The sequence below is a fragment of the Vanellus vanellus genome, assembly GCF_965231255.1.
Source record: "Vanellus vanellus genome assembly, chromosome: 13".
Lineage (NCBI taxonomy): Eukaryota > Metazoa > Chordata > Aves > Charadriiformes > Charadriidae > Vanellus > Vanellus vanellus.
This window is the reverse complement of record NC_138918.1, coordinates 17,315,355-17,340,719: the sequence shown is the minus strand read 5'-3', so window position 1 is coordinate 17,340,719 and position 25,365 is coordinate 17,315,355. Positions and strand designations below refer to the sequence as shown.

The following is a 25,365-nucleotide window of genomic DNA, read 5'->3' as shown; positions in this document are numbered from 1 at the left end:
GCAACTGGAGATGATTCAGCAAACCTCCTGTCTTCTTCCTGATTTACAGCATTGTGTTTCACCCTGTAGAAATTAGTGCTTAATATTAGGAGACTTATTAAAAGAGGTTGCTCTAAATGGCTTTTCCAGACAATATTTTGTTTACTCTTTTGCTGCGCACATTCAGTAGATAAAAGGCCTGGGATTTTGTTACAGTCCTGTTGTTACACCTAAACTTGGTGTAAGGCAATGGAAAATAGGTATCAAAGGTGCCATGCCACTACTGGCATCTTTGTGGTTGTGGATCAAAGGTATTTTGGATGCTTAGTGCAATATGATATTTAAGCAATTTGGATGTTATTTGCATTCACAATCTAGTAGGCATTAAACTGATCTCTCTTCCCTCTAACATCTCAAAGTAAATGGAATAATTTCTAGCTTTATATATTTTCTAGAAAAGAGTTGTGTGGAGCATATATGACACATGACACATCTCTTTCTTAGGCCACTGAGTGTTAATCTGGGCTACTTCTATGCTAGATTCACCCTGCAAAGGAAGCATAACATTTCAAAACATATGAGAAGAAAAATCATCCCTGTATGTTTATTTTATTGCATTTATTTTCTCAATTTGACAAGAGATTGTATTCCACAGTTGGAAATCATATTCTAGACTTGCTTGATGGAGGTTGGTTGTAATTAAAATACCAATGTCAAGACATGAGAAAAAGGACCGAATTTCCACGTTAGGAATAGATTTTAAAAGGGTGGTTCCTCCAAAGTTTATTCTAATGATAAAGTTCCGTAATTAAAATTTATCTTTTCTTTAATAGCTTGAGTATGAAGAGTATGAGTATGAAGATGAAGCTGATTCATCTATATTTGAAACTCCATTTTTTTTCTTCAACATTCCCATTTTTTTCATATCACAAAAGAGATTCTAAAATATAGGCACTCTAGAATATGGCTCCTCAAAGGCTTCAAATACTATAGGTCAACTTTAAAGCTGAAAATCTGGACATTGTCTTCTTAAGTGCACAAAACACATTACATCAGCCACAGCTTGAAGAATAAAACTGATTATTACAGAAAGCACATGCAGATGATGTTCTCACTTCTTGTTTCCCTGAATGTTTCTTGCATCCAGTAATTAATCACTAGTAAATTTAAAATAGAGTATAACATTGATTATTAAGAACAGATAGAGGAAATCTTACTAAAAAGTGCTCAAGAAAAAAAAAATTAAGGGCAAAAGGATAGTATTTAAATATCTATAAAATGCAATTTATAAATTTACTATTTAGTTTTGGCATTTAACAGCTATAACAAAAAAAGTAAGCAAGAAATTTCGAGAAACGTGTGCTGTGAAAATAACAGGCAAGTTGTACCAAAAAATACCATTTTGTCCTTCTAGTTTGGGTTTGTTTGCCTTTTTTTTTTTTTTTCTTTTGTACTATAGAGATATTTGAGAGTTGGAGACTGGGAAAGTGGAATCCTTGTTTTTTGATTCAGTGTTCAAGATATGTTTTTTTCCTTGATGTACATCAAAGCTAGAGGGACGAGGGCTACTCCATTCTTCCTGACTCTCTAAACGTCCCATTTGAACACCACATGACTTGACAATAACTCAAATTGAGTGAATAACTCATGGTTATGCCAGATGTGGACACAGGTCCTTCTTTCCTTCTTCACGTCCATAGGAAGTCTGTGAGCAGATCAGTGCCTGCCAAAATTTGTTTGCTTGTAATTGTGCCACACTGCTTGTAATGCCAGAGTTGATTTTCTAAGCCTCCACTTCAAGCTGGGGTAGTAGCTGAGAAATAAATTCATGTGTCGCCAAAAATACAGCAACATTCTATTGACAGGGATCAAATAAATTGCAGCTTTCACCTCCTGAAAACTAGTTCTCTTAGCGGGAGGCCAACCTGTTTGTGTATGAGCCCACTCAATGTCACCAAGACCTTTTTGGGTCTTACGGCTCTTGCTGTTGCTCATTTATATGATTTATTAAATCATATTTGAATTGCATATATGATTTTGGTATGGTTCTTAATACAGGTTTATTTCTTTTTTAATCATTCTCAAGCAACCTCACCTGGTTATTCATGTTTCACAGGTAGCAACGGACAAGGACAATGGCATCTTATTATACAAAGGAGACAATGACCCTTTGGCTCTAGAGTTGTACCAAGGACACGTGAGGCTCATCTACGACACGCTGAATTCTCCACCTACCACAGTATACAGGTAAATAGCTAAGCTTGACCAAGACAGTAAAGATGGAGAGGTTGGATCTTGCTAAGAAATGTGCACGGGAGAAGAACCTTTTATTTTACTTCACTGTATCTCTTTTAGGTATGTAATTAGATAAGAAGGTCAGAATAAAGACTTAGCTAGAGGCTGCACGGTTAAAAATTGGCATTTATTGACAATATCAGTGATACTGTGTTCTACTGTGATTGCAGAAAAATGTTGTGTTTTCTCAACTGCTGTAAAGATTTAGTTTATGGTGACTGCTGTCCTTGAAATTCTAGTTCCAAGTAATCAGTTTCTTTGATGTTCATATTTAGCATTAATTTACTGTACCAAAGCATAACAGGGACTGTGCAACTGCAGGACTAGACTGTGCAAAATAGGAGAAGGGCTGAATTCCTCTACAGGGTGAATATTTTTAGAAGAACTCTTACCTATATCAGCAGTAACTACACAAACCATGAATAAGCAGAAATTACAGAGGTAAACCGTAGGGCACTTTGACCTTCAGACACTTGACTTTTGGGGATACCCAACCCACAAGTTTTATTCATTAGTCACAAGAAAGAAAAGCAAATGTCAACATGAAACCGATGCACGGAGGCATTTCCTAGGAGAGAGAGATGTGCTGCTCGTGTCTTCTGCCGTTCCTTTAGCAGCCCTCTCTCCAGCTTAACTCCCTTCTGATTATTTTTAAGCCCTGTTGCTCCAGTTTGTTCTGTGTAAACATGCAGTTGTGACCACGTGGAGTCTTTTTGGGTTCCGTGCAGTTTCATGGCACTGTGTGTGCGGAAGAGCTGGATTTCCCAGCCCACCTCACTCTTTAAGGCAAAGCATCCTATTAGAGCAAGTGAAAGGATGCCAGCAAGTATCACTAACCAGGACGGGCCTGCACTTTTTCTGGCAAGTTTTCTCAGCACTTGATAACGCTTGAGTCTTCCAGGAGCATGGTAACTGTGCAGAGCTTTCTTGAAGGGAAATGGTGGGTTGTTTAAGAAAATGAGAAAATTCTTTCTGTATAAAAGGAAATTGAATAATACCAGTGCAGGGATGTCACCAGGAAGAGCAATGGCTTGTCCACTGTAGGAATGATGCAAGTAGTTTGTTAGTGGTTTTCACCAGCTGGATAGGTGTGAAATGTTTCTCTGTGTGTGGCTGCTAACCCTAATTGATTTCATGTTAGAGCAAAGCTGAAGTTGTTAAACAGTTTTACGCTGCTAATTAGAACATAGGGAAAAGCTCATTATGTGTGGGTAGCACAGGGGGTGACGGATCGGTGTGGATGCTTGCTCTCCGTTGTCAAGGGCGGAGCAGCGTGGTAACAAGAGCTGTTGCCACCATCACAAGAACAATTTATGGATCTGCTGCCTTCTGGCAAAGTTGCCAGAGATGGCAAGCGGCAGCGTCCTCATTATTCCTGCGCCCTTCATATTGATCAAGGAGGAGGTCTCCATTCAGACTGACACCTCATTACCATAAGATTAATGCCCTGTTCGCTACGTTTGTACTGTGTGATCTGTTGAGATGGGAAAGAAACTGCTTAATACGATGCCCTTTCTGAAATGTCACTCTAATCTTTTATTAGTTTAAGGAGTGGAGCAAAATGGGATTAGCATGGAGCTTGATGGGAAAAGATTAGGTTGATTGAGAAAAACTGCAGCTAAAGAATGTCAAAAAAGGCCTCTAAATAGATTAAAAGACTTGTTTTCCTTAAGGGCTGAGGAAGGGGGAGGAAACCTGCTTCTCTCCTTACAATCATAGGATTTAAGGGTAGAAGGCGTGAGTGGATCTGGGTTGACCTCCCTATATATCCTGTTTGACTTTTAGCTAAGGCGTAAGCTCTGTTTGGCTAAGACATGACTTCCAGCTTGGCACTGAGTTTTGACAGGAAAACACCAAATAATGGAAAATCCCACGTTTCCTTTAGTAGCTTGGACCATGGTCAATCATTTCTATTATTCAGGCATTGGCCATAATTTCTAAATTGTGTCACTAATTCCTTCTGGATGTTTTAAAGGCTTTCTCCAGAGACATGGAAGTCCTTTTATACCTGGTACTGGCTCCAATAAGTTTATCTGTACTTGTAATTGCATTGTCTCCTAATTTGCATTTTGGCAAAATGAATAGCTGATTCAGCGTGATGCATTTTACCTAAACCTTAAGGATTTGGGAAACTCTTTTCTGCGACTTCTATGATTTTTTAATTTTTCGTTTAAAAATAAGGTTAGTCGGAGCACCTGGGACATTCGAGTCTTCGTCTCACCGTTGGTAAAACAGTTTGCTCCCTCTATTGCCTACTCCTTGCAGGCTTGTTTAGATGCCTCATTTACATCTCAGTCTCAAAGGCAAACAATCCACTTATGCTGAGAAGCTCTGTTGAAAGACTATTAGATTAATTTTCACGGGCAATATCGGGCGCTGCTGTCCTCCAAAGGGGTCCACTTCTCGGAAGAGATGAGCAGTGCTTTGGCTCTTGTTTTTCCTCGGAAGAGTCTGCCAAAAGAGGAGGAGGTCTTAAAATGTGGCCTGGGGGGCACTGTGCCAGCTACAGCTGCAGGAAATCTAGAATTGCCCCGGTCCTATGTTGTAACTGAGATGTTTTGCCGGCTATTTCAGGTACTCCCATGACGGGATGTGGGAAGTCATTGGCAAGCCACTTTATCTGTAATTCTTCGTCAGAGTCTCCATGATAAGATTTATTAATAGTACTTAAGAACAGTAAAATTAGCAAAGTACTTGGCTAATACGGGTAATATTCTGTAGGGATAAGATAAAACCTGTTGTCAGACAGATTATGAAGGCAGCAGCCAGTAAGGCATATGTGGTGGTAGCTTTCAGTAGTACTCAGCAGAAGGGTGCTGGAAGGATGAAGTGCGCGCCGTGTTACGTTGCCAAACTCTCCGCCAGCCCCTTAGTGTCCAGCCAGGCTGAGGGGTCGTACCAGAGGCGTGGGGTGTGTGCTCTGAACTGATGGTTGCGGCGTGTTCTGCAGTGGCTGCACTTTGCAAAGCCATTCCAGGAGACTGAGGGCAGGGACGTGGCAGGCGTGCCGGGAAAGAGCAATTCATTTTATCTGCTCTGTGAAGGCAGGTTGTGTGTGGCTATTGCAGCCGGCCTGTTCCTGGACCTTAGTTGCTCCTTTGAGCAGATTTAAGTAGAACCGCAGTTCAAAGTTAGTCTGGAAAAGCCCAAGATTAACTCGCTGTACGTTCAGATTTGCTTTACGTGTATTCATTCCTGTGGTATGTTTGGATAGAAAGGTTAAAGTTGACATTGGGCTTTCTTTCATTCTAGCCAGGTGAAGGTCAGCAAACGTCCAATGGAAAAGACTACCTAAAATACATTGCCATTTATAGTCAAGTTAGAAAGAAATACAAGGTAATGCATGAATATGCAATGATTGAAGTTGCCCTTTTAAAAGAAAAGCTGACCGGTCTGTCAGTGGAACTCCTCACTTGTAAGCTGCAGAATAAGTTTCCTGGACGTCATAGTAAACACCTTCTAGAAGACCCATTTTTGAAGTAGGATTCCTATTCCTTGTTTCTTATAGTCTATTTAATTATTCTGTAGATGCACAAATGAGAACAGAGGTCTGTTTCTGAGTGCTTTATTGACCTCCTGGTTTCTGCACTGGTGAGAGTTACTCTTCCATACCATGACAGTATTTACTACTGAGCCAACAGGGAGTTCTTGAAATCTTTTAGACAGATACTTTACCTTAATTTAAAGATACCCACTGGTGAAGAATGTGCTGCTTTTATTTACTACCATGCTCCAATTGTTAAAAGTTTGAATTAACAAAAAGCATGTAATTCTGTAGTTTCAGCATTCAGCCATTGATACTGGTGTGTGTTTAACTGTGTTCTATAAGGATAGCTTCCTATTGTCAGTCTTTTTTCTTACAGCTGTTCCTTGAACAAGAGATGAGACCTTACTCATAATTTTTTTTTTCTGATACGTTTTATGCTACTGCACAGTCATATTGATTTGGATGCTAAATTAATCCTTCCTAATAGAAATGAAAAATAGAAATTTGACACAAACTACTGATGTAATTTCCTCCAGAGTTCCCAGATTGCCACGTTGCATACAGACTGCCGTATCTGGTAAAGAGCAAGGTGCAGATGTCATTGGTGTAAAATCGTATGTTTTCATGCAGGCTTCCTGACAGCAGTGAAAAAGGAGGCAGTTAGGAAAACATAAGAATGAATTGTATTTGTCTTTCTGCAGAGCCTACACCCAAATTACATTACAATTCCTTTTAAAAGTATCCTTGCGTAATCTGTTTTCAAAAATGCTACATCATTAAAATATTTCTTATACATTGTATCGTGCAAGTCACATGGTCTGGCTAATTCTTACATAGCATAGATGGATGTTCTTGTGGTTAAAGCAAAAGGCCTGAAATAAGAGAGCTTAAATTCTTACTGTATCTGCCTCATATGGGATGACTGTGGGATGACAAATTAAATCTGGTTCTCTGTGCACAGACAGTACAGAAATGTACAAAAAATAGAAAAAGTGTTTCAGAAATGTGCTGTGGGTCTCAGGATGGTGAGGTCCCTTCTCCCTCCGGGCTGTGGAGCAGTGCAAGGCTCTGACCCTGGCAGCATCCGTTCCACGTCACTCAGCCTCTGCCCATGGTGGCGGGAGCCCGGGCAGCAGCCTGTGTGGCCACCAGCACTCGTCCAACAACAGAGCCTATTGTGATAAGATAAGGGCTGATGGTTTTAAACTGAAAGAGGGTAGATTTAAACTAAACATAAGGAAGAGACTTTTTGCGATGAGGGTGGTGAAACACTGGTTCAGGCTGCCCAGAGAGGTGGCAGATGCTCCATCCCCAGAAACGTTCAAGCTCAGGTTGGATGACGCTCTGAGCACCCTGATCTAGTTGAAGATGTCCCTGCTCATTGCAGGGGGGTTGGACTAGATGACCTTTAAAGGTCCCTTCCAACCCAAACTATTCAACGATTCCATGAAAAGGTCCCTGGCCCTGCCACTCCAAAGAACTAAACTTGGTACTACTCAAGGGTTTTGCTCCTCTACTCAGATTTCATAGATGTCTCCGTGCTTCTGGTGCTGAGGTTGAGCAGTTGCTTTGGTGATGGAAGAACTTCCACACCTTCCAAAGATATGGGAGAATGGGATTTTGGTGTAATCACCTCTCTTTAGCCGCAATAGCTTATCTGCAAAACAGCCTGGGAGGCTTCACCATTAATTCACTGCCTTCTAGGGAGGAATTGCTGGAGGAGTGAAAGCATTAAATATTCTCAGCATCATTATTAGAGCTTGTCAAACCCAGTTTTTACCAAAACTCTCTTTACAGAGCTCACTGCATGACTGGTCCTGTCCTTCCTCATACCTTCATAGTGTGCAGCTTGTGCTGTGCCTGTCCTTCGTGAGATTCCTGGGCGATACTTCTGGATGGTCTCTGAATAGACTGTTTTACAGAGGTTTCTATGAGACATCACTGAGCTCCTAACAATTCTGTATATTTGCAATTCATTTTATTCTCTCTATCACAGACTCTTATTTTTTCAGGTACTCCTTAGGGATTTCACATCAAATATGATGAAAGAAACCAGTATTAATCTCTGACCTGTACAGTAAAAGTTGTAAAATTTGAATGTACTTATACATCTTGCATGAGCCAACGCAAAGGACAGATGAATTCTTTTTTGCCTTTATAAAGGGCTTTGGCATATTTGAATGGGACAAAAAGGACAAGCGTGTGAGTTCTTGTCAAACTACAAACATTGCATTTCCCTAGTTTTTCTTGGATTCTTGTGTAGTAGGATAGTGAAAATGTAAGGCCAAGACCTTAAAATGTCATCTAACTTTTATCATTAGGTTCAGAATCAAATATTTGTTTTCATGAAATTCAGAAACTTTCTTCTGCCGAGATGAAGCTTAAGAAGGGTAAAGTTTTGTCCTTCAGGCTGCCTGAGGACTTAGCAGGCAAAATCTTGTTAAGCTGAATGAATTTTTTTTCTTTGTAAATCTCTTCAGTATCTCTTGCAAGAATGACAGTTTCTCATCTCTTCTCTCTCTCCTCACCTCTGCCTAACTCATTCTCTTCAGTGTAACAGCTGAGTACCCAGAAACACTGTGCTGCAGACCCACAGCTCTATTTGTAACCTTACACATACGTGTAGGGTGTTTCAGAGTGAGATGTTTTATCAGAAGGTGGCAAAACCTTTCACAAAGCAAGTCGGCGTTGGCGTGTCTGTGTATCAGCTACGGGAAGGTAGGAATAGGACATCTAAAGCCATTTGCCTTCTCTGAGCCCCAGATCACCTTCTTCAGGGTCCAGAAACAGACACCCGTAAGCTGGTCTGTACCTTGTTATTTTAGTCACTGCATACCTGTCCTCTGCACAGCTTCACCTGTATCTCCCAGCAGCACTCTCAGCTGAAGGGGACAGGAGGGAAGCAGGAGCAGATACGCTGTGTCCATCCCGCTGGTTGCCTTGTTGATCAGCAGCCTTTTAGGAAGAGCTATGCAAAGCAGAGGACTGCAGTGTGCACGTGTACATATACTTTAGTACAGTAACATTATAATGCTGATTTCTTTCAGCAGAGAATAATAATAAAAATGCAGTGAAGTCAGCGAGATGCCAGTATTAATCCCAAGAAGAAATGAGGTGTGACGAGATAGGGATAGTTCATAACAAAAGTGGTGGGAGGGGAACACACCCAAAATGAATCAAGGTCTTAAAATACCCTGAGTTCAGCCTCTAGTTAGAGTCTCACTTCCCAGTGTACTGGCCCCATGCAGCTCCTCTCTCTCTCCTGACCAAATTGGACACTTCAGAGGGTTACGCCTAAAGATGGAAAGCAAATCCTTCACAGTTAGGACATTTTACTTTGCAGTGGAGTGTGTTGACCATTCAAAAGTATTTTCAGAGCATCAAGAAGGAAGATGTTTGCATTTGGAAGCTTGCTGAGCCCTAGAAGTAGCTCTGCACTTTGCAAGCGCTTGCTGGTTTTCATGTTTGAAGTAGTCTTGGGTTTATGTAAAAATGAATGGTGAAGCCAGAAGTTGTTCTCTGCAGTGATTTGACTATGACTAAAAATAATAGAACTCTATCATCAAAAGAAAATTGCTGCTGAAAATGCAGAAACCCACATTATAAATGAAGGTTTCCCCCTGTTAAAGTCAGTAGCAGGGTTGAGTTTTAGCCAGTTCAGTTCAAGCCTTAAAACTGCCCAGCCAAACCAAAAGTAATTGTGAAATAAGAACTATTTCTTCTACCCCAGCAGATAACCTGATTTAGTCATTAGTCGGTCTGTAACATGGCCTCACTATTTCTTCTAGTGAGAGCATCAGTGAAACCGTGACAGTGGCAACTCCTGAGCCCTCATAAATTAGTGCCAATGTTAGTCCACCTTCTGAGCAGTCATTTTGGTTTCTGCATGTTGGAAACATGCTCTTCTGCTGAACTCTGGTTCCAGTAACTAGGAGAAAGGTGTGCAAAGGTATTTTAAAAGGTATTTTCTTGCTATAGCATAGGTCTTTAGTCCAGTATTACATTGACAAAGTTGGTTAACACTGATTACATCAGAGGAAGGTCGAAGTAGTCTCGTAATAGACTATGATGGAATAAACCTGATCATAGTCAAAATGACTTCATAAACTTCCTATGCGTTAATGACTGGCTCATGTCTGGAATTGTGAGGTTTTTTGCCTTGCAACAAAATGTAGCAAGCTAATATAACATGTTTATTTTTTTCTGCCTGTAAATTTCTTGTAAACATGATGACTAACAGAAAGTTTAGATGTGTACCATGTGTGATAGGTTTATATCCCATTTATGCCAAGCGCCAGGCTCTGGATTCAATCGGTACAGTCTCTGTTAGAAGAAGTGCCTGCAGAACTGGCACTGAGGGTGATCACGGAGGTGCGGCATGGTTCTGTGCACAATTATTTCAGTGCTTCTTCCCAGTATAGCATCGTGACCCACAGCTCTGCGTTTGCTAGCCTGCCCCAGTGCTGCTGGCAAAGCTGGGTACAGCAGCTGCTATTCCGGTTGTCAAAGAGCGACAGGTTTTGTTTATTTTTGTGGAAGTAGAGGCATACATCTGTAGGGATGTTGCCACAGATGAGGTGGAAACAATTTCATTTCCTGACCGTGTATCAGGTTTCTAAATAGACACAGTTTTTTTTTCTTGGGGCTTAGCCTCTGATTTCAGCTAAAACCCATCATTCTCTCATTCTAATTAGAAGCACTTTTAATTGTCTTCTGTAGTGGCCCTGGTCCCTGCTGCTAAATGGCAGATACCTTCATATTTTCCAGAGCTGCAAAGAGGACAGATGGGGTAAAGTATTTCCGTGATGAAATGGCTGTGGAGATACTCGATGGACTTCTTCATCAGAACCCCAGATTTGATACCCAGTTGAATGGCAGAGCTGTTTTCAATACTGTTTGATACTGGCACTAAAAAGTAAACACAAGCATCCTGGTTTGTTCTGCAACCTGATGGGGCAGGGGGGCTGTGCCACTGCACGTCCTGGTGTGTGCCACGCTACTGTACATGTCCCCCGCCGTCTCTTCGCTGGGGAGGAGGTGGCACTCGGTGCTGTCACTGGCCCTGCTGCTGTGCCAGGACCTGCCTTCCTCTGTGCTGTTTGCCGTGTCATTTTTTTTAAGGATAACTGATTTAATGAGTCCCAATAGCATTGCAGAATCTATATGTGATTGTTTTTACACTCTGTATTTACTGGGTTTGTTACGTTATATGATGCATGTTACAGTAAAGACACTGAGATGCAATAGCTCATTGCACCGCAATACACTGTGTGCCGTGATGTGCAAACCTGTTCTGGTGGAGTAAGATGGAAAGGCAGTAACACTGAGATCTGTCGTTCAGGAGAGGCCTCAGACTTGAAGAGTTCATTCAAGCTATATTTACTGCCATTACGCTTGCGTTTAACAAACCCTCAGTGAGCAGACTGAAGTATTCAGCTCTGCTGAGACACGGTGATACTGTAGGAAACCAGTGGAGGTTGGAGGGAGGTGTCGGACATCTTGCCCACGGCAGGGACACGGTGAGAATTCCCTGCACACGAGGACTGCTTTCCCTGGCCGTGAACCCGTCCCTTTTATGAATAATCTAGGGAAAGGGGTCAGGATTGTGTTAATTGCATGTTGCAGGGATATAGCAAAGGTCCTTGCTTTTCCCTTAGAAGGTCTGTAATACAATAACTTTCACTGTTGGCAGGGGTGCTGCAGGAACTGAATTATGACTGGAAATTAGATATGCATAGCCTGGCCAAACGATCATTAAGGGAGATACGGTAATCAGCTGCCAGTGTTTCAGGGCTGTAAACACCAAGAAAAGAAAGATGGCTTATTTGGGTGGTCTACAGAGTTGTAAGTAGGAGAAAAGGTATAAAACCAAGCAAAGGAAAATGGAGGCATCAAGGAAAAAAAATCTTAACATCAAGTGCTCTCAGCCTAGAAGACCTAATGCTCGAGTCATGTAAAACAGGACTGAACATAACAGAAGAGAGTATATTTGAAGCTGAAAGTGAACTTGAACGCTTTAATATATCTCTTTCACCTCTTATTTCCCTAGCCTTGTGTTTCATTAGCATTTTTCATACTTTTTTCTCAACATGTGGGTTTTATTTGGCTTCTGAAGATGATAGTGCTTGAAGTGATGTGTTATTGTAGAGGCAGCACAAACACTACTCCAATTATGATTTTGCCTTTGTTGCCATGGAGAAGTTTAAATCTATTTTAGGCGAAGGACTGATTATAGCAGGAACTAAGGGCAGGAGGTAACTGTAGCTTGGAAAGGTGAAAAACCATCATCACTGATACCCGAAGTCAGCCTGGCACAGTGTGAGTTTCACAGCTCCCAAATTGCGAACACCTCAGTGCGGTTCCCTGCAGCTCTCACCTTGTATTTCTTGATTTTGGTACCTCTTCTCTGGTGCCTGCTCTTCCCGTGTGTTGTGAGCTCCTTAAGCTCTTTGGACATGTATTTCTGGCTATTCCCTTCTGCTTCAAATGTTTTCAAAGATTATCCAAGTTCAGTGTTCCCCGTGGCCTTCAATCCCTAGTCACTTACTATCCTTATGTTTGCTTTGTTCTGTGCTTCAAATGAGGCATGTCCCCATTAAGACAGAGGTCAGGAAAATCCGGAGACTGTAGCTAATGAATTGATGTCCTCATTTGCATAACTAATGGTTATACATTTCCTCAGTGACATGGTTTGCTGTGATACTTCAAGCTATTTTTGGTTTTGACTTCTCTGCCCTGCTGTTGCCTGCTGTCTACACTGAATGTACAGTACATGTCAGTGAAAAAACTAACCCTAAAGCCCAAATTTTATAAGTTAAAATCAAATGCTTTAATCCTTTAATGCATTTCTGTTCACTGGCATATTTACAGTGGCTCAGCTCTAAATCTTTCATGGGTATCGGAGCAAGGGGAGTTGGTGTTTATAACATCTGTGTGTGCTTGGGGCTGGAGTAGAGAGGAAAGAAAATATAGGAGGGAGAAGAGAAATAGATCAAAAGTGAGAGTGGAAATTAGTTCTTTCATATATTCTCTGGGGTTTTATATTTAATACACATGCCTTTCCCTTCATTTCTTTGTGTTCTGGAGTCTAAGCCCTCGGCAGAGGTGGTGTCCATGGCCTGTGTGCAGCGCCCTGTGCAATGGGTCCGTGTGCTCATCTTGCCAGAATTGCTGTGACAGATGAGGCCAGCTCTCTGTGACATGGAATTTTAACGACTCTTGTCTAGAGCTCTCTCTAGTGGCCTCCCTTCCCGGTCAGGGCAGCTCCGAGCTTCCCGCCTGGGCACGGAGGGAACAGAGGATGCTGAACCCAGGGCCTTCTCATGAGCTTTGGCAGCTGGGCTCTTCCCACATGCCCAGGATTTTCCTGTTTTGTTTTGGGGTGGGTTTTTTTTGGCCAAATCTGATGCCATAGCCAGCTTTCGGTGAGGGTAATGAAAGGTTAGGATAAGCCTGATGAAAGCAGTGTAACGGATTGTGCAAGACATAACCTGTGCTATGAGAAGACAAATGTAACAGAGAACAGAAAAGTGAGGGGTGCTGCTGGTTGGGGAGCAGCAAGTGTGTCCCCTTTGCTGGGGAGGCACCCGGGGGGCAGCCAGATCCGACTGGGATGTGCTCACTGCACCACTGATCAGAGAAATGCTCCTGCCAGCACTCTGCATGGGGCTCTGCATTACTTCCTTCCCCTCGGGGTACATACTTTAAGGCACCAGAAGTGATTGCACTTGGAAGGGAACTGAAATGGTTTCTCAGCATCAAGTTTGTAACAAGACTGCCGTGAAGGTCCTGTAGAGACTGTGAGTACAGTCCACAGGGTGTCCAATGAGACAGGCCCTCACCGGGCTGCTTAGTGCAGTACAAGAAGAAATTCCCAAGTCCTGAAGAATCTTGTAGTTTTATATAAAACTGGTCTTTTGGTTCGGTTTAGTGCTTATTTTTTAGCAACTCTGATTGTTAAATTCCTGAAAAATCCTTACGCTTCAAATGTTTACACTTCAAACATAATTCCTCCCATTTTTCAACAAGAATGTATTGTAAACTATATAATATCCAACGGTGGTGGCCCAGAACACTGCACTTGGAAGTTGGCTAAAAATTCATAGCTGTCTTTTTTAATAGCTTGGAAAAATCTCAAAAGCCGGGACTTGGTTTGTTAGTGCCCCCGAGAAAAGCAGTTGGCTCAAATCTGGCAGCCCTTTGGCTTCTTCCTTCCGTTCCTTTCCCCTCTCCCTTGCGTTGCTCCGACATACTATTTTGATTTAACCATAAAGCACGAAAACCTTTGCCAAAGGGCAGGAGTTGGGTAAAGTCAAGTCAGCTGTCAGGTGTGTAACACGGCGCGCTGCGTTGCAGTAAATAGATTCCCAGCAGCGAGCCAAAACAAACCGCGCCTCAGCCCCCGCACGGCCCTCGGGCGCGCTGCGCTGCGCGGCTCTGCGCGGACCCGCGAGCGCCCCCGGGCCCGACCGGACCCTACCGTACCGCTGCGCCGCCGCTGCGCCCGCGCCCTGCGCGATGCTCCATCGCCCTCTGCTGCCCGCCCGCCGCCAGCTCGGGCCGTGCCGCGGGCTCCGCCGGGCCCCGCCGGCCTTGCGCTGCTCCGCCGGGCCCCGCCGGCCACGCTCCGCCCGCTGCTGCGCCGCGGGCCCCGGCAGCGCTCAAGCCGGCAGCCCCGCGCCCTCCGGCAGCGCTGCGGAAACCCGATGGCGTCCCCGGCGGGCGCCGAGGCAGGTATTTACACACCGTGGGCTGTTTCAGAAGGAAAAGCTCTGTAAGACCACCTGATCCCCAATAAGAATTCAATTAAGATTTTAATAAAACCCGTGCAGAGAGCTGGGTCAGGAAGAGGCCCCTTGAAAAAAAAGCCGAGCGCAGCAAGTTTGTGCTGCGAGCTGCGTTGTGATGCGCTGTTCAGCGTCTGTGGCTTTCTTCCCTTCATCTCCAGCCAAGCCACTGTCTCCAACTGTCTCAGACGATTGCTGAGTCTCCTAAAGGCCCAGCTACATAAGAGGCTCTGAGGAGAGTTCATGTAGCATTTCTCTCACCACTGGTTTCTCCCCCAACGTTGTCTCCATCTCTCCCAAAATCCAAAGGCATCCTAACGTCTTTCTGTCAGCAACAGCAATGAGTGCTTTAACACACGTATCTCCTGGCTGGGGATTTTCTGACATCCCGGCCATCCACATTCAGCTTTTCTATCATACGTTTGCATCTTCTTAAAAAGCAAATGAGTGCTTTGCCTGTTTTGACTTTGTCTGCTTTACAGAACTGCAGGATTGGGTGGTGGCTGTAAATCACTTTGTTTCCAGACACAGATTATTTAAATTCAGAGTTACAAAGTGAAAGAGTCAGAACTGATTAATGTTCGTCCACATGTACCTACAGACAGGGACCTCTTCCTCCCTTTCCAGTGAAAATACCAGCCCTGGGCATGCTGAAAGGCACGAGCACCACGTGGGGTGGCTGCTTCCATCGCCAGGACACACAGACTTTTGTTTGCCTGTTAGTCGAGGCATAATCTGGAAAAAGCACACGCTGTGGAGGAGTAGGTGATTAATGCCTGTGAAATCCTGGCCCAGGGAAGAGCCAGCCCTGCCAGACGTGATAATGTTGTCCTCTGACAAATGGTCTAGCTTGGCCTTCTTCAGATAACGATGTAGTTTTGTGTGTTAGCTTCATATATTGATCCCACCTGGGAAGGGTTCCCCGTCGTACAGCCATCCATCCCACCTCCTCACTGCTCAGCTGTCAGAGCCGAAGGGTTTTGGCTATACTTCTTCCTTTCATTGGCACTTCTGCATAAGCTAACAATTACAAATATGCATTTCCATTTATCTCGCACCTTTCAGCTGGAAGTCTAAGTACTTTACCCGTATGAATTAAGCGTTGCGACACAACAGTTAGATATCGGGGAGTATGTAGGGATCACCCAGTCAGCGTGTTGCCGTAACACAGCTGTTCCTTGTAATGTGGCAGATACTTAGCAGAATTCAAGAATATCTAAACAGAAAGTTTGGACCAGCTGTTTTCAAACTTATAAATGAGTTGTCAATCCATAAAGTAGTCTGCTAGAGGTGTGGGCCCCTACATAAGGAACTCGGGTACAGCGATGACAGGCTTGCTTTTCTGAGGTGCGCACACTCTGTCACCTTTGGCACTGCGTCTAGCGTAAGTCCTCAGCCTCTTCTCCTGGCCCACTGCCCTCGCGGTGGCCCTGATATAACTGTATTTTGAGCCAGACTGTCTGCTGGATCAACTGTCTACTGGATCAACTGGATCTCAATTTTTGTACAATGTCAAACCTGTATATTTTTTCTTAAAAGCACTTCAAACAGTACCAGCAGCTCCAGGTTTTTGAGACCTGGCTCCCCAGGGCTCTCTCGCCATCCTGAGGATGGGCACCAACCACAGCCCAGCCGCTTTCCTGCAGGTCAAGGCCGAGCGGTTCAGCCAGCAGAGCTTTCCTGGGGGCTGTTCTGTGGCAGAACTGACTTAGCTCATGTTTCCATAAAGCCACGCAGCAAAGGTGCTCATGTACTGCTGTCATCTTATTATCTGTGTAACCTTCCATAAACTTTTAAAGGCATACGTGTTCATGTTTCATCCCCAAAACCTGTGGGGACAGCAGCGCTGTAGAGGCACAGTTAGCCCAGTTCTGAAACAGTGGTGCGCTCTTCTTAAACAAGCGCATCCTCAGCACTGCCTGCAGTGCTGACTTGCTGCCTGACATTGCTCATGTATAATGGGTTATCTCAGGTCTACTGTAAAACACTATAAAAATGAAACTTCTTCCTGGAGCAACTGAATTCTGGTAATTTCCAAGTCGTGTAATTTGTTTCTGAAGTTGAGGTCCTGTTTCCATGCTACAATGCCCTAACATATCAGTTACGCAGGACTGGGTGCTAAAGATGGGCAGCATGTCATCTAAGTTGAGAAGTGGATACATACGTCTAAAAGGTGATTCATCCTTAGAGATGAGTCACTCCTTAAGTGTGCCTGTTCCTCTCCACTGATAGTAAAGAAAAGCTGGTAAATAGCTGAGGGACACGTCTGCCTTTCAGCTTTACAAAACACCTGAAAGGAATCTGACCTAGGACTTTGTAAGTTACTGAGAGAGGATACGGAGCGTATGGGCCATCTGAATAGCAGAAACCCATTCTTAAAACTAACCTTTGATATTTTAATATGGTATTTACTACTTGTGCAGCAATCCCATATCCAGATTGTTGGCTAAGCAGTATCTCAAGATGCCTAAATACCACAGTTGGTATTTTCTGTCTTTATCCATATGTAACAGAACCGCCACCCAGCTAACGAGCCTGCCGGGAGGAATTTGGAAAAGGGTGCTCGTAGGCCAAGCTTAAAATGTGTTGGCAGCACTGTGCATGTGGGCAGTTTACATAGCCCACAGTTTAATTTCGGCTGTAACCGCTACTGCTATTAGATTCTCATTATGCACTGGTGTTTGCATGCATATGGAACAGAGGCTGTACCATTTAATTACATCTACAGCAGTGGAAAAGTCCCATCACGTCTATAACTACCAGCCTAATCTGAAACCCTTTTTGCACCAGAGCAGGTAATCCCACCCTTGCCCCTCCCTGCTTCTAGGAGTGCATGAAACTATCGAGTTGTTTTAGAGTTTCAACGTGCAGCATAAAGGCTTGAGAGTTGAATCTGTCCTGAAAATAAAAAAATGATAGTGTGATGCAAGTTGAATTGTACCACTGCATCTTTTAATTTCTGGGAGTCTGAACTGAAGCCGAAGGTGAAGGTTGTACATGGTGCAGACTAGCAAGGAGCTGTTGAGTTACCTGACTCACTGCAGGCTTTGTGCGTTTGAAAAAGCAGTGTTCAAAACGCCTGAGCAATAAATACAAGACAATATCTTGTCTGCTTAGTTGGCTACCTGCTGCCTGTCCCCCCCAAAATTTATGCTGGCTTGTTCTCAAGCCTCAATCTACACTCAAATGTTTGTCAAAGAGGAGTAGCAATTTGTCAGTTTTCCTCATATTCGGGTAGGACTGTATTGTATTGAATAAAGTACCTCAGTGATTCATAAGACAAAACTCCTGAATTCCTTCTCTGGCTTTAAGTAACTGAGCCTGTGCTCATGCCTTAGCATGTACTTACAAGATATTTCTGCTGTGAGGAAACGCTGGTTTCAGAGGCCCCTGCTGTCTCTTGCCCCAAACTGCAGTCCCTCCCTGGCCCTGTAAAATAATTTGAGTTTAAACTAACCATGCAAAAATAAATCATTTTGGTGATCTGGCTTGCAACGTGGGCACCAAGCAGCGTGACAGTGGGGCAGCAAGCTGGGGCTGAGAGCACAGAATAGAGGATTTAAAGTAGTTTTGTCACCAAGGCCAATATATCATGTAGCTACACCCTTGCCGTTCTGCCCTGGGAAACACAACTACAGTAGCTACTATTCTGCTAGCTGTCCCTTCGAGTATTATATGTGTGTAGGCGCTTCCTGCGCAGGCATCAGCAATGTTTACATTTGTACTTTGGAGGCTCATGCTACAAGAAATATCGAGAACACGGTGCCTGCAAAGGAGCATGGAATGGGAGCTGTGCCTTGCAAGGTGTAATACCAGGAGATAGCATGTCACAGAGGCGGTCCATCATTAACATGGTCTTCTAATTCTCTTTTTTTCTTTAACTTTTAGTGTGGAAACAGTGAACGATGGGCAGTTTCATAGTGTGGAACTTGTGATGCTGAATCAAACTCTGAACCTGGTGGTGGACAAGGGGACTCCCAAGAGTCTAGGAAAACTCCAGAAACAGTCTTCTGTCAGCCTCAACACACCCCTCTACATTGGAGGTATAGTGACTTGCTCTGGACTTTGAGATTTTAACAAGTCTTCTCAGAAGCAAGTCATCTTCCATCCTATGGAGAGGACTCTACAGGGTGTGGGGGGAAAAACTACTAGTTTGCTGTTCCCCTCTGCCGGAGGTTGCTTCCCTGAGCAGAGAGCCTGGAAACCACAGCTCTGCCGTTCTGCTTCCTACTCCACAGTCCACTAGCACCCCACCACCTGGCCAGCACAAGCTCGCGCACCAGCCCAGGCACGTTAACCTCAGCACAGCACAGGCAGTTTCTGTTACAACAGCCATGGCAAGAGCAACCACTTGGCCAGTTCTAAAGCTTTCAATGCAAGTATCACAAACAGTCACTGCAAAAAAGCAAATCAATAGTCAGTAGGTTTAAATATGCCATAAAAGAGCTATATGTCTGCTGGAAATTTTATAGAGGTCTAAAATTTGGAGGGGGGGGGGGGGGGGGGGGGGGGGAGGATTAAAACCTCCAAACCACATTAACACACAAGCTGACTAAGAACTTCTTGGCTAATAGTCTTCTCATTGGAAAATGAAGCCAGAGCTTCAGTATTAGAAAGATGTAAGAACTGACCAAACTCCATTTAAGAAGTTTTTTTTCCCATTCAGTACTGAATTTGGGGGAAGAAGAGGCCAAGTGGGGTGGGGAGCAGATGCCCAGAATAACGAGTATCCCACTGATTATGTGTCTGGATATGAGACACAGAATGAAGGCTGTGCTCTGCCCGATTGATTTGTTTTTGCCAGAGCTCCCTCAGCTCTGTTATTGACTGAATGTTGAAACCTCTCCCTTTCGGTGACACAGAGTTCTTGAATTTTTAGTCAGCCTATTCTAAATATGAAAGTCAGCAGAACAATAATAGACGCAGAAAGTCTTTGAGCTTTTTCTAACCAGATCATTGAAGCTAATATGAGAACTTACCAATTTCACTTGGTGGTGGTCAAGCCTTTTGTAAATAATTCCCTTTAATAACACTTTTCTAAAAGAACCCTGAATATTGCCCTTGTAAATCAGAAAACTGGCTTATCTTGCTTTATACAGAGCCGAACTTCTGTAATTGGCTCCTATTAAGAATGTCACAGGCTATTAAAGAGCATTATGCATCAAAGATAATCTGCTGGTGAGGCCATCACAATTTCTCCCTCTAGCACAGCATAAAAGATGCCAACTCCACAGCAATTTATACACAGGGAACTTGGGAAGTAATCACGCGGAGAAGTTTTGTTAATGGATGAGCATTGTGGATCAATACTAATTCTCAAAAGAAGGTACCTACAAAAGTGCATTCACAGGACAAATCTGAGACCTGAAGTGAAGGACTGTGGGATACCAGAAGCCATGGGCTCAGTGGACTTTTTTTATTGTCCGTTAAAATTCTTACTTCTTTCTAAACCCTCACTGTTCTGCATGTGCCACCTCTCTGCATGTAGCATTCCCATGGATGCCAGCTGCCCTTCAGTTAAAGTAATTGATTAAATTACCCCAGAGAAATTGTTCCTAACCTACACTAAGCTTCAAGACATACCTGAGCTTTCACGTGCCTGGAATTTTGTCCGTCTCTCCAAGTACATCACCTGGTCCTGCAACTTTCCTCCTAATGCACAGTTAAACAAAGGTGCTGGTTTTGTTTTAAGGCCACTTTAACAGTGGAGTTACTTATGGGTAGCAAATTTAGAGGCCTTATGCACTTGAAAATGGAAGCGCTTTCCTGTGCTCATGCAGCCCAAGCGGATGTCAGTGGGGGAGGGCGTAACACAACATCCAGAAGAATCTGCTGGCCAGCTGAGTGTGTGAACTCTTCCAAGCGCTTGAACAAGACGGAGGGTACTCACCAAAAAGACTTGGCCTGGTCTCCTGAAGTGCTGTTCCCCATCTCTAGAGTTCTTCTGCAGTAGGTTCAATGGGGTGCACTCTTACCACTCCCTGTCTTAATGCTGGGATCTAGTAATGCCGAATTACCTGGCAGTATCCCAGAGGTGGTACCTACCTACTGGCAAGTAAAGACATTCTTAAGCCTTTCAGAAAGATAATTGCTATTAAACTATAGACAGAAGGAGCATTAACTAAGGAAAAGAACATATGGCCATCAGCCAAAAAAATGGGGCATTTTTTTTTTTGTCATATATTTCTTACGTAAGCTTGGGCAAGTGATTTTATTTTCGTTTCTTTCCATTTCCAGAATGAGGACAATAAGACTGTGCTCCCTTACAAAGGTCCTATGCAAATGGATTCTTTAAAGATTTTAAGGCGCTGTGACAAAAGAAACGTTAGCAATTATAATTTATGTGCTATCATTGTTACTGTGAGTAAACCTTCCCTCTTTGTTTTTATCTGAAGGGATCCCGACCTCTACTGGATTATCTTCACTGCGCCAGGGTGCAGATAAGACACCAAATGGTTTTCATGGATGTATTCACGATGTCCGCATCAATAACGAGCTGCAGGATTTCAAGGATTTACCACAGCAGTCACTAGGAGTCCTTCCTGGCTGCAAATCCTGTAACATCTGCAAGCACGGTATTTGCCGGTCCCTAGAGAAAACAAGTGTGATTTGTGAATGTCACCCAGGCTGGACGGGTCCCCTGTGTGACCAGGAAATTGGAGACCCATGTCTTAACCACAAGTAAGCTCGAGGAAATGCTGATGGGAGGGTGGAAGCTTTACAGCTAACGCATGTTTCACATTTCATCTTGTAAAACTACATCTGACTATTTTTGAAGGTGCTGGGTTCCCACGTGAATTATTGACAGTTGTGAGTCAGCATCCATGGCAACTCTCAATTTCCACTTCTTGTTCTGATGTTGCTCACTCTCCAAATGAGCTCTTTGTCCTGGAGGAGCTAAGGTGTTAATACTGCAGGTTGTGCTTTCAGCTGCGACTCTGCACATGGAAATATGCAAACTCCTGTTCATGGGTATGGGTTCCCTCTGAGGTGGCGACTGCCTGCGCTTACCCAGAGCAGAGCTACCTGTGATGGGAGGAGCACATTTTAGGGATATACTCACAGCAGCACTGGACCCAGTGTTCAGACTGACTCCCTAAAGACCATTATGCGCTCCAACATGAACAGTTTTAAATTTCCCAAATAGCTGACTTAAATATTACACTCTGAAACACCCCTTTAAAGTGCAAGTTTAAAGGATAGTGTGGAGTTGCATGCGAAGGGAGCATGCGTGTGAAGCATTCACAGTTCAAAGGCTCAATAACCACATCTCCATCAGAAACACTGGATGAATAGCTTACTTATGGCGAGTACACAAGGAAACAGTCCAACACAGACCAGCAGTCTGCATAGTTCAGTGTTGTTTCATAAACAGATGGAAGTACTTTTGTTTTAGAAGCTCCTTTGGTTGTGCTATCTGTGGAAGGGGCTTTCCACAAGCACATACTTTTGACAGGTAAATTGACACAGTGAAAAATCACTCTCTTTAAGGCAGAAATTTTACTTGGCAAAGGTACCATTTTAAAGTTGCTTCTGGGTCTAATTCTGCAAAGTACTGAACCCTGGAAGGTGTTGAGAAGCACCTGACAGTTTACAGGCCAAAGCTATGAAGACCCAAGTGAAGGAACACTCAGAGGCCCAAATGTTTCCTTGAATTTCCAACGTCAACATGAAGCTGTTGTGGTTGGACAGAGAAAAATAAGGGAGTTCCAGATGTTTACATGATGAGGGATTGTTTCTCTCAATCTAAGGAGGGTGATGCAATCACGAAGGTAGCCTCCTTGCTAAGGAAGGTAGCTGCGTGTATTTTTAATGCTCATGTACTGTCCCACCTTTCATTAAAGCACTTCAGCCTTTTGGAGCTGTCTCCTCAAAGCTAAGCCCTTTGCGTCCAGGGGAGTACGGTGCCCTGCTGGCAGGTGTCTGCTCCAACACTCACAGATTAATCTGAGTGACGAAATGCAACCATAAAGAACAGGTAGCTGATGATAACAAGAATTACTATTCAAGCACATCTTTGGTCAGTGGGGAAAAAAATACTGGTTTATGTAGACTGTGACTCCCTTTATTACAGTATTTTGTGTGTCTTGACCTGACTGAAACTGCTTTTATTATTTGCGCTTTTTAGTTCAAAGCTTAAAACTGAAATGTACAAGGACTCAACATAAACAGGGAACAACTTTATAGTACCAGAAAGAAAATAAATAAGAGAAAGACATTGGTTTATGTCAAGTAGGACCTGATATAGCAAAGGTTTATAAGCCCTGAGCAGTTTTTCCTTGGCTGGACAGTATTGCTTTCTTCCCTGTCCTCAGCCCATTCCAAGTCTGTCCCTGTCCCAGAAGTAGGGATGGTGTCGGAGAACCTGCTAAGGATCAACACCCCTCCCTGTGGTATTCCTCAGAAATACCGAAGCTCACTGCAAACCACACGAGCCAGGGAACCCTTCAACTACAACTGCCCATGAATAGCTGCCTGTGCATAGCTTTTTCACAAGCACCTTCATTTATCACAGTTTTTCATCACCTGATATTATTTGTAGAGTAATTCTGCTATGGAAGCCTGGGCATGCAGCTTGATTGTTGGCACTTAGTTGTACATGCTGATGCTGTACATGTGAGCTGTCTTGTGTGGGTGCCAAGCGCTGGTCCGTGCTCACGGAGGAGCTTAATGTTTTTCAAAGAAATCACTTAGGATCACAAATTCTAAATGTATTCTCTGAATGTTATCCAGTATTCACTGAAAACTCACAGCTTCTTCAGAGTGTTTTGACATTGAACTGCTGGTTTTGGATTAGTATCCTGGAATTAAATGGGCAGAAATGCCAAAACCAAACATCCCTGGGAAAAGGAACTTTCATGTCAAACACGGGCCAGCTCTAAATGCTTCTCTTTCTCCAGGTGTCTGCATGGTAAGTGCATGGTGGCCAATGTTGCTTACACCTGTAAGTGCATGGAGGGCTACACAGGCATGTACTGTGACAAGAAGAACAATTCCTCAAATCCCTGCAGGATTTTGAAATGCAACCACGGGCAGTGTAAAATTTCCGAGCATGGGGAACCCTACTGCGAATGCGATCCTAACTATAGTGGAGAACATTGTGACAGAGGTACGCTTGGCCACAGGGCCCAGGACGTTGCTCTGCTGTATTTCTGGTTTGCACTGTTGTTTTTATCACTCTTCCATGAGACTCATATTTGGGGGTAAATGGCAAATAGTAGAAAATAAAGCTAAGTCAGCCTCTGCAGAGCAATACAGGGAGGAGAAAAGAACCACACAGCAGCTAGCTAGCTACTATCCAAACATATGGAAAGGGGGACATATGTAGTGAAGGGTGTCATTCTGTGTCTCCTGCATCCTCAAGATTTGCTGCTCTCAGGATTCTGGTGGGATGTTTAAAGGAGAGGTTGTTGTGAGTTTTACCCTCAGCAACCAGTGATCAGTTAATTGCAGTGGTGGGAAAGGAGGTCTTACCCTGCACACCAAGGGCTTTTGTAGATGACATGAGCAGGAGGCACTGCTCATCTGAAGTGGCAGTAAAGATTCTCAGCTCGCTCCTTCTGATGCAGCTGGGCAGGTTTCCTGGGGAATCCCACAGATCATGCTGGGCTTTCCTACTAGCGCTGGGGCCCAACTCTTCTGCCTGACCTGAAGACACTCGCTGGAAACTCAGTGGGTTCTATCTTCATCCCTTCTGCCTTTTCTTGTTCCTGTACAGAAGGAAGGAGCTGGCTTGTATTATTTTTATTTAGGTAGTGCCTTTCCTGTGAATGAACCACAGACTTTCCAAATTATACACATACACAGCCTCACCAAAATGGATCTGGCTCCTGTAAAGTGGCTGCAGAACGGCACAGACATTTTCAGGTATCCCAGATTGCTCATGTCATGCAGAGCAGGCTGACCTTTGATCCCGAGAAGTAGACATAGTAAAACTAATTCATATTTTGCAGGAGTGTTGCAGGATTCAACACTCAGCATTCATTAAAGCACTTCCAGAACTGCTGATCAAAGCCAGCAGGCCTGCTTGGCCTCTGCCTTGTGCCGGATATTACACATTTGTGTAACACAAGCTCTGTTTTGATGGCAGGTACAAAGCAGTAAAAGATTAGGGTCCTGCTCATGCCATCTGTTTGCCTTGGATATCATTACATGTACGGGGCTGTCTGCTGATGTTTGGGGGATATCTGGCAAAATAGCTACCACATTTTTTTTTCCCTCTACATCTCTGTTGTCTTACTAGAGAATCTCTGCCAAGGAGAGATAATTCGAGAAGTAGTCCGTAAGCAGCAGGGCTACACGTCGTGTGCCACTGCCTCCAAAGTACCCCGCCTGGAATGCCGTGGCGGCTGCGGCAATGGGCAGTGCTGCGTTCCTCTCCGGAGCAAAAGGCGGAAATACTTCTTCCAGTGCGTGGATGGCTCCACCTTCACAGAAGAACTGGAGAGACATGTGGAATGCGGCTGCTCAAAATGCTTATAAGCCATTCTCCAGTCTCTCGCCACTTTAATCAACTCAGAAGTGCTATCAAAACGGGACCTATTTACTTGCAGAGTGAAGAAGAAGAAAAGAATTATTAAGTATATTGTAAAATAAACAAAAAATAGAACTTATTTTTATTATGGAAAGTGACTATTTTCATCTTTTATTATATAAAGTATCGCACCACTTTGGGTATATGTATCATATAGTGAGTTATTTTTACCATGAAACTTTTTTAACAGTTGTAAGAAAAAAAAATTTAAAAGTTAAAAGTTAAAAAAATATATATAAAGAAAACATAGCCTAACAGGAGAAATGTGAGGGGTGACTTCATGT

General features: G+C 43.6%; 1 protein-coding gene across 1 annotated transcript in view; it reads left to right on the top strand.

Moving 5' to 3' along the window:
* SLIT3 (slit guidance ligand 3) overlaps positions 1–25,100 on the top strand; it is a gene marked incomplete at its 5' end in the record, with an annotated part of 534,750 nt that extends 509,650 nt beyond the window's left edge. Inside the window, 5 exons of the mRNA XM_082489776.1 lie at positions 2,096–2,226; positions 18,436–18,590; positions 20,943–21,228; positions 23,448–23,656; positions 24,791–25,100. Of these exons, the coding sequence (XP_082345902.1) occupies positions 2,096–2,226; positions 18,436–18,590; positions 20,943–21,228; positions 23,448–23,656; positions 24,791–25,029 (1,020 nt within the window). The 3' untranslated portion in view covers positions 25,030–25,100. The remainder of the gene's footprint in view (positions 1–2,095; positions 2,227–18,435; positions 18,591–20,942; positions 21,229–23,447; positions 23,657–24,790) is intronic.
* Positions 25,101–25,365: the final 265 nt, after the last annotated feature.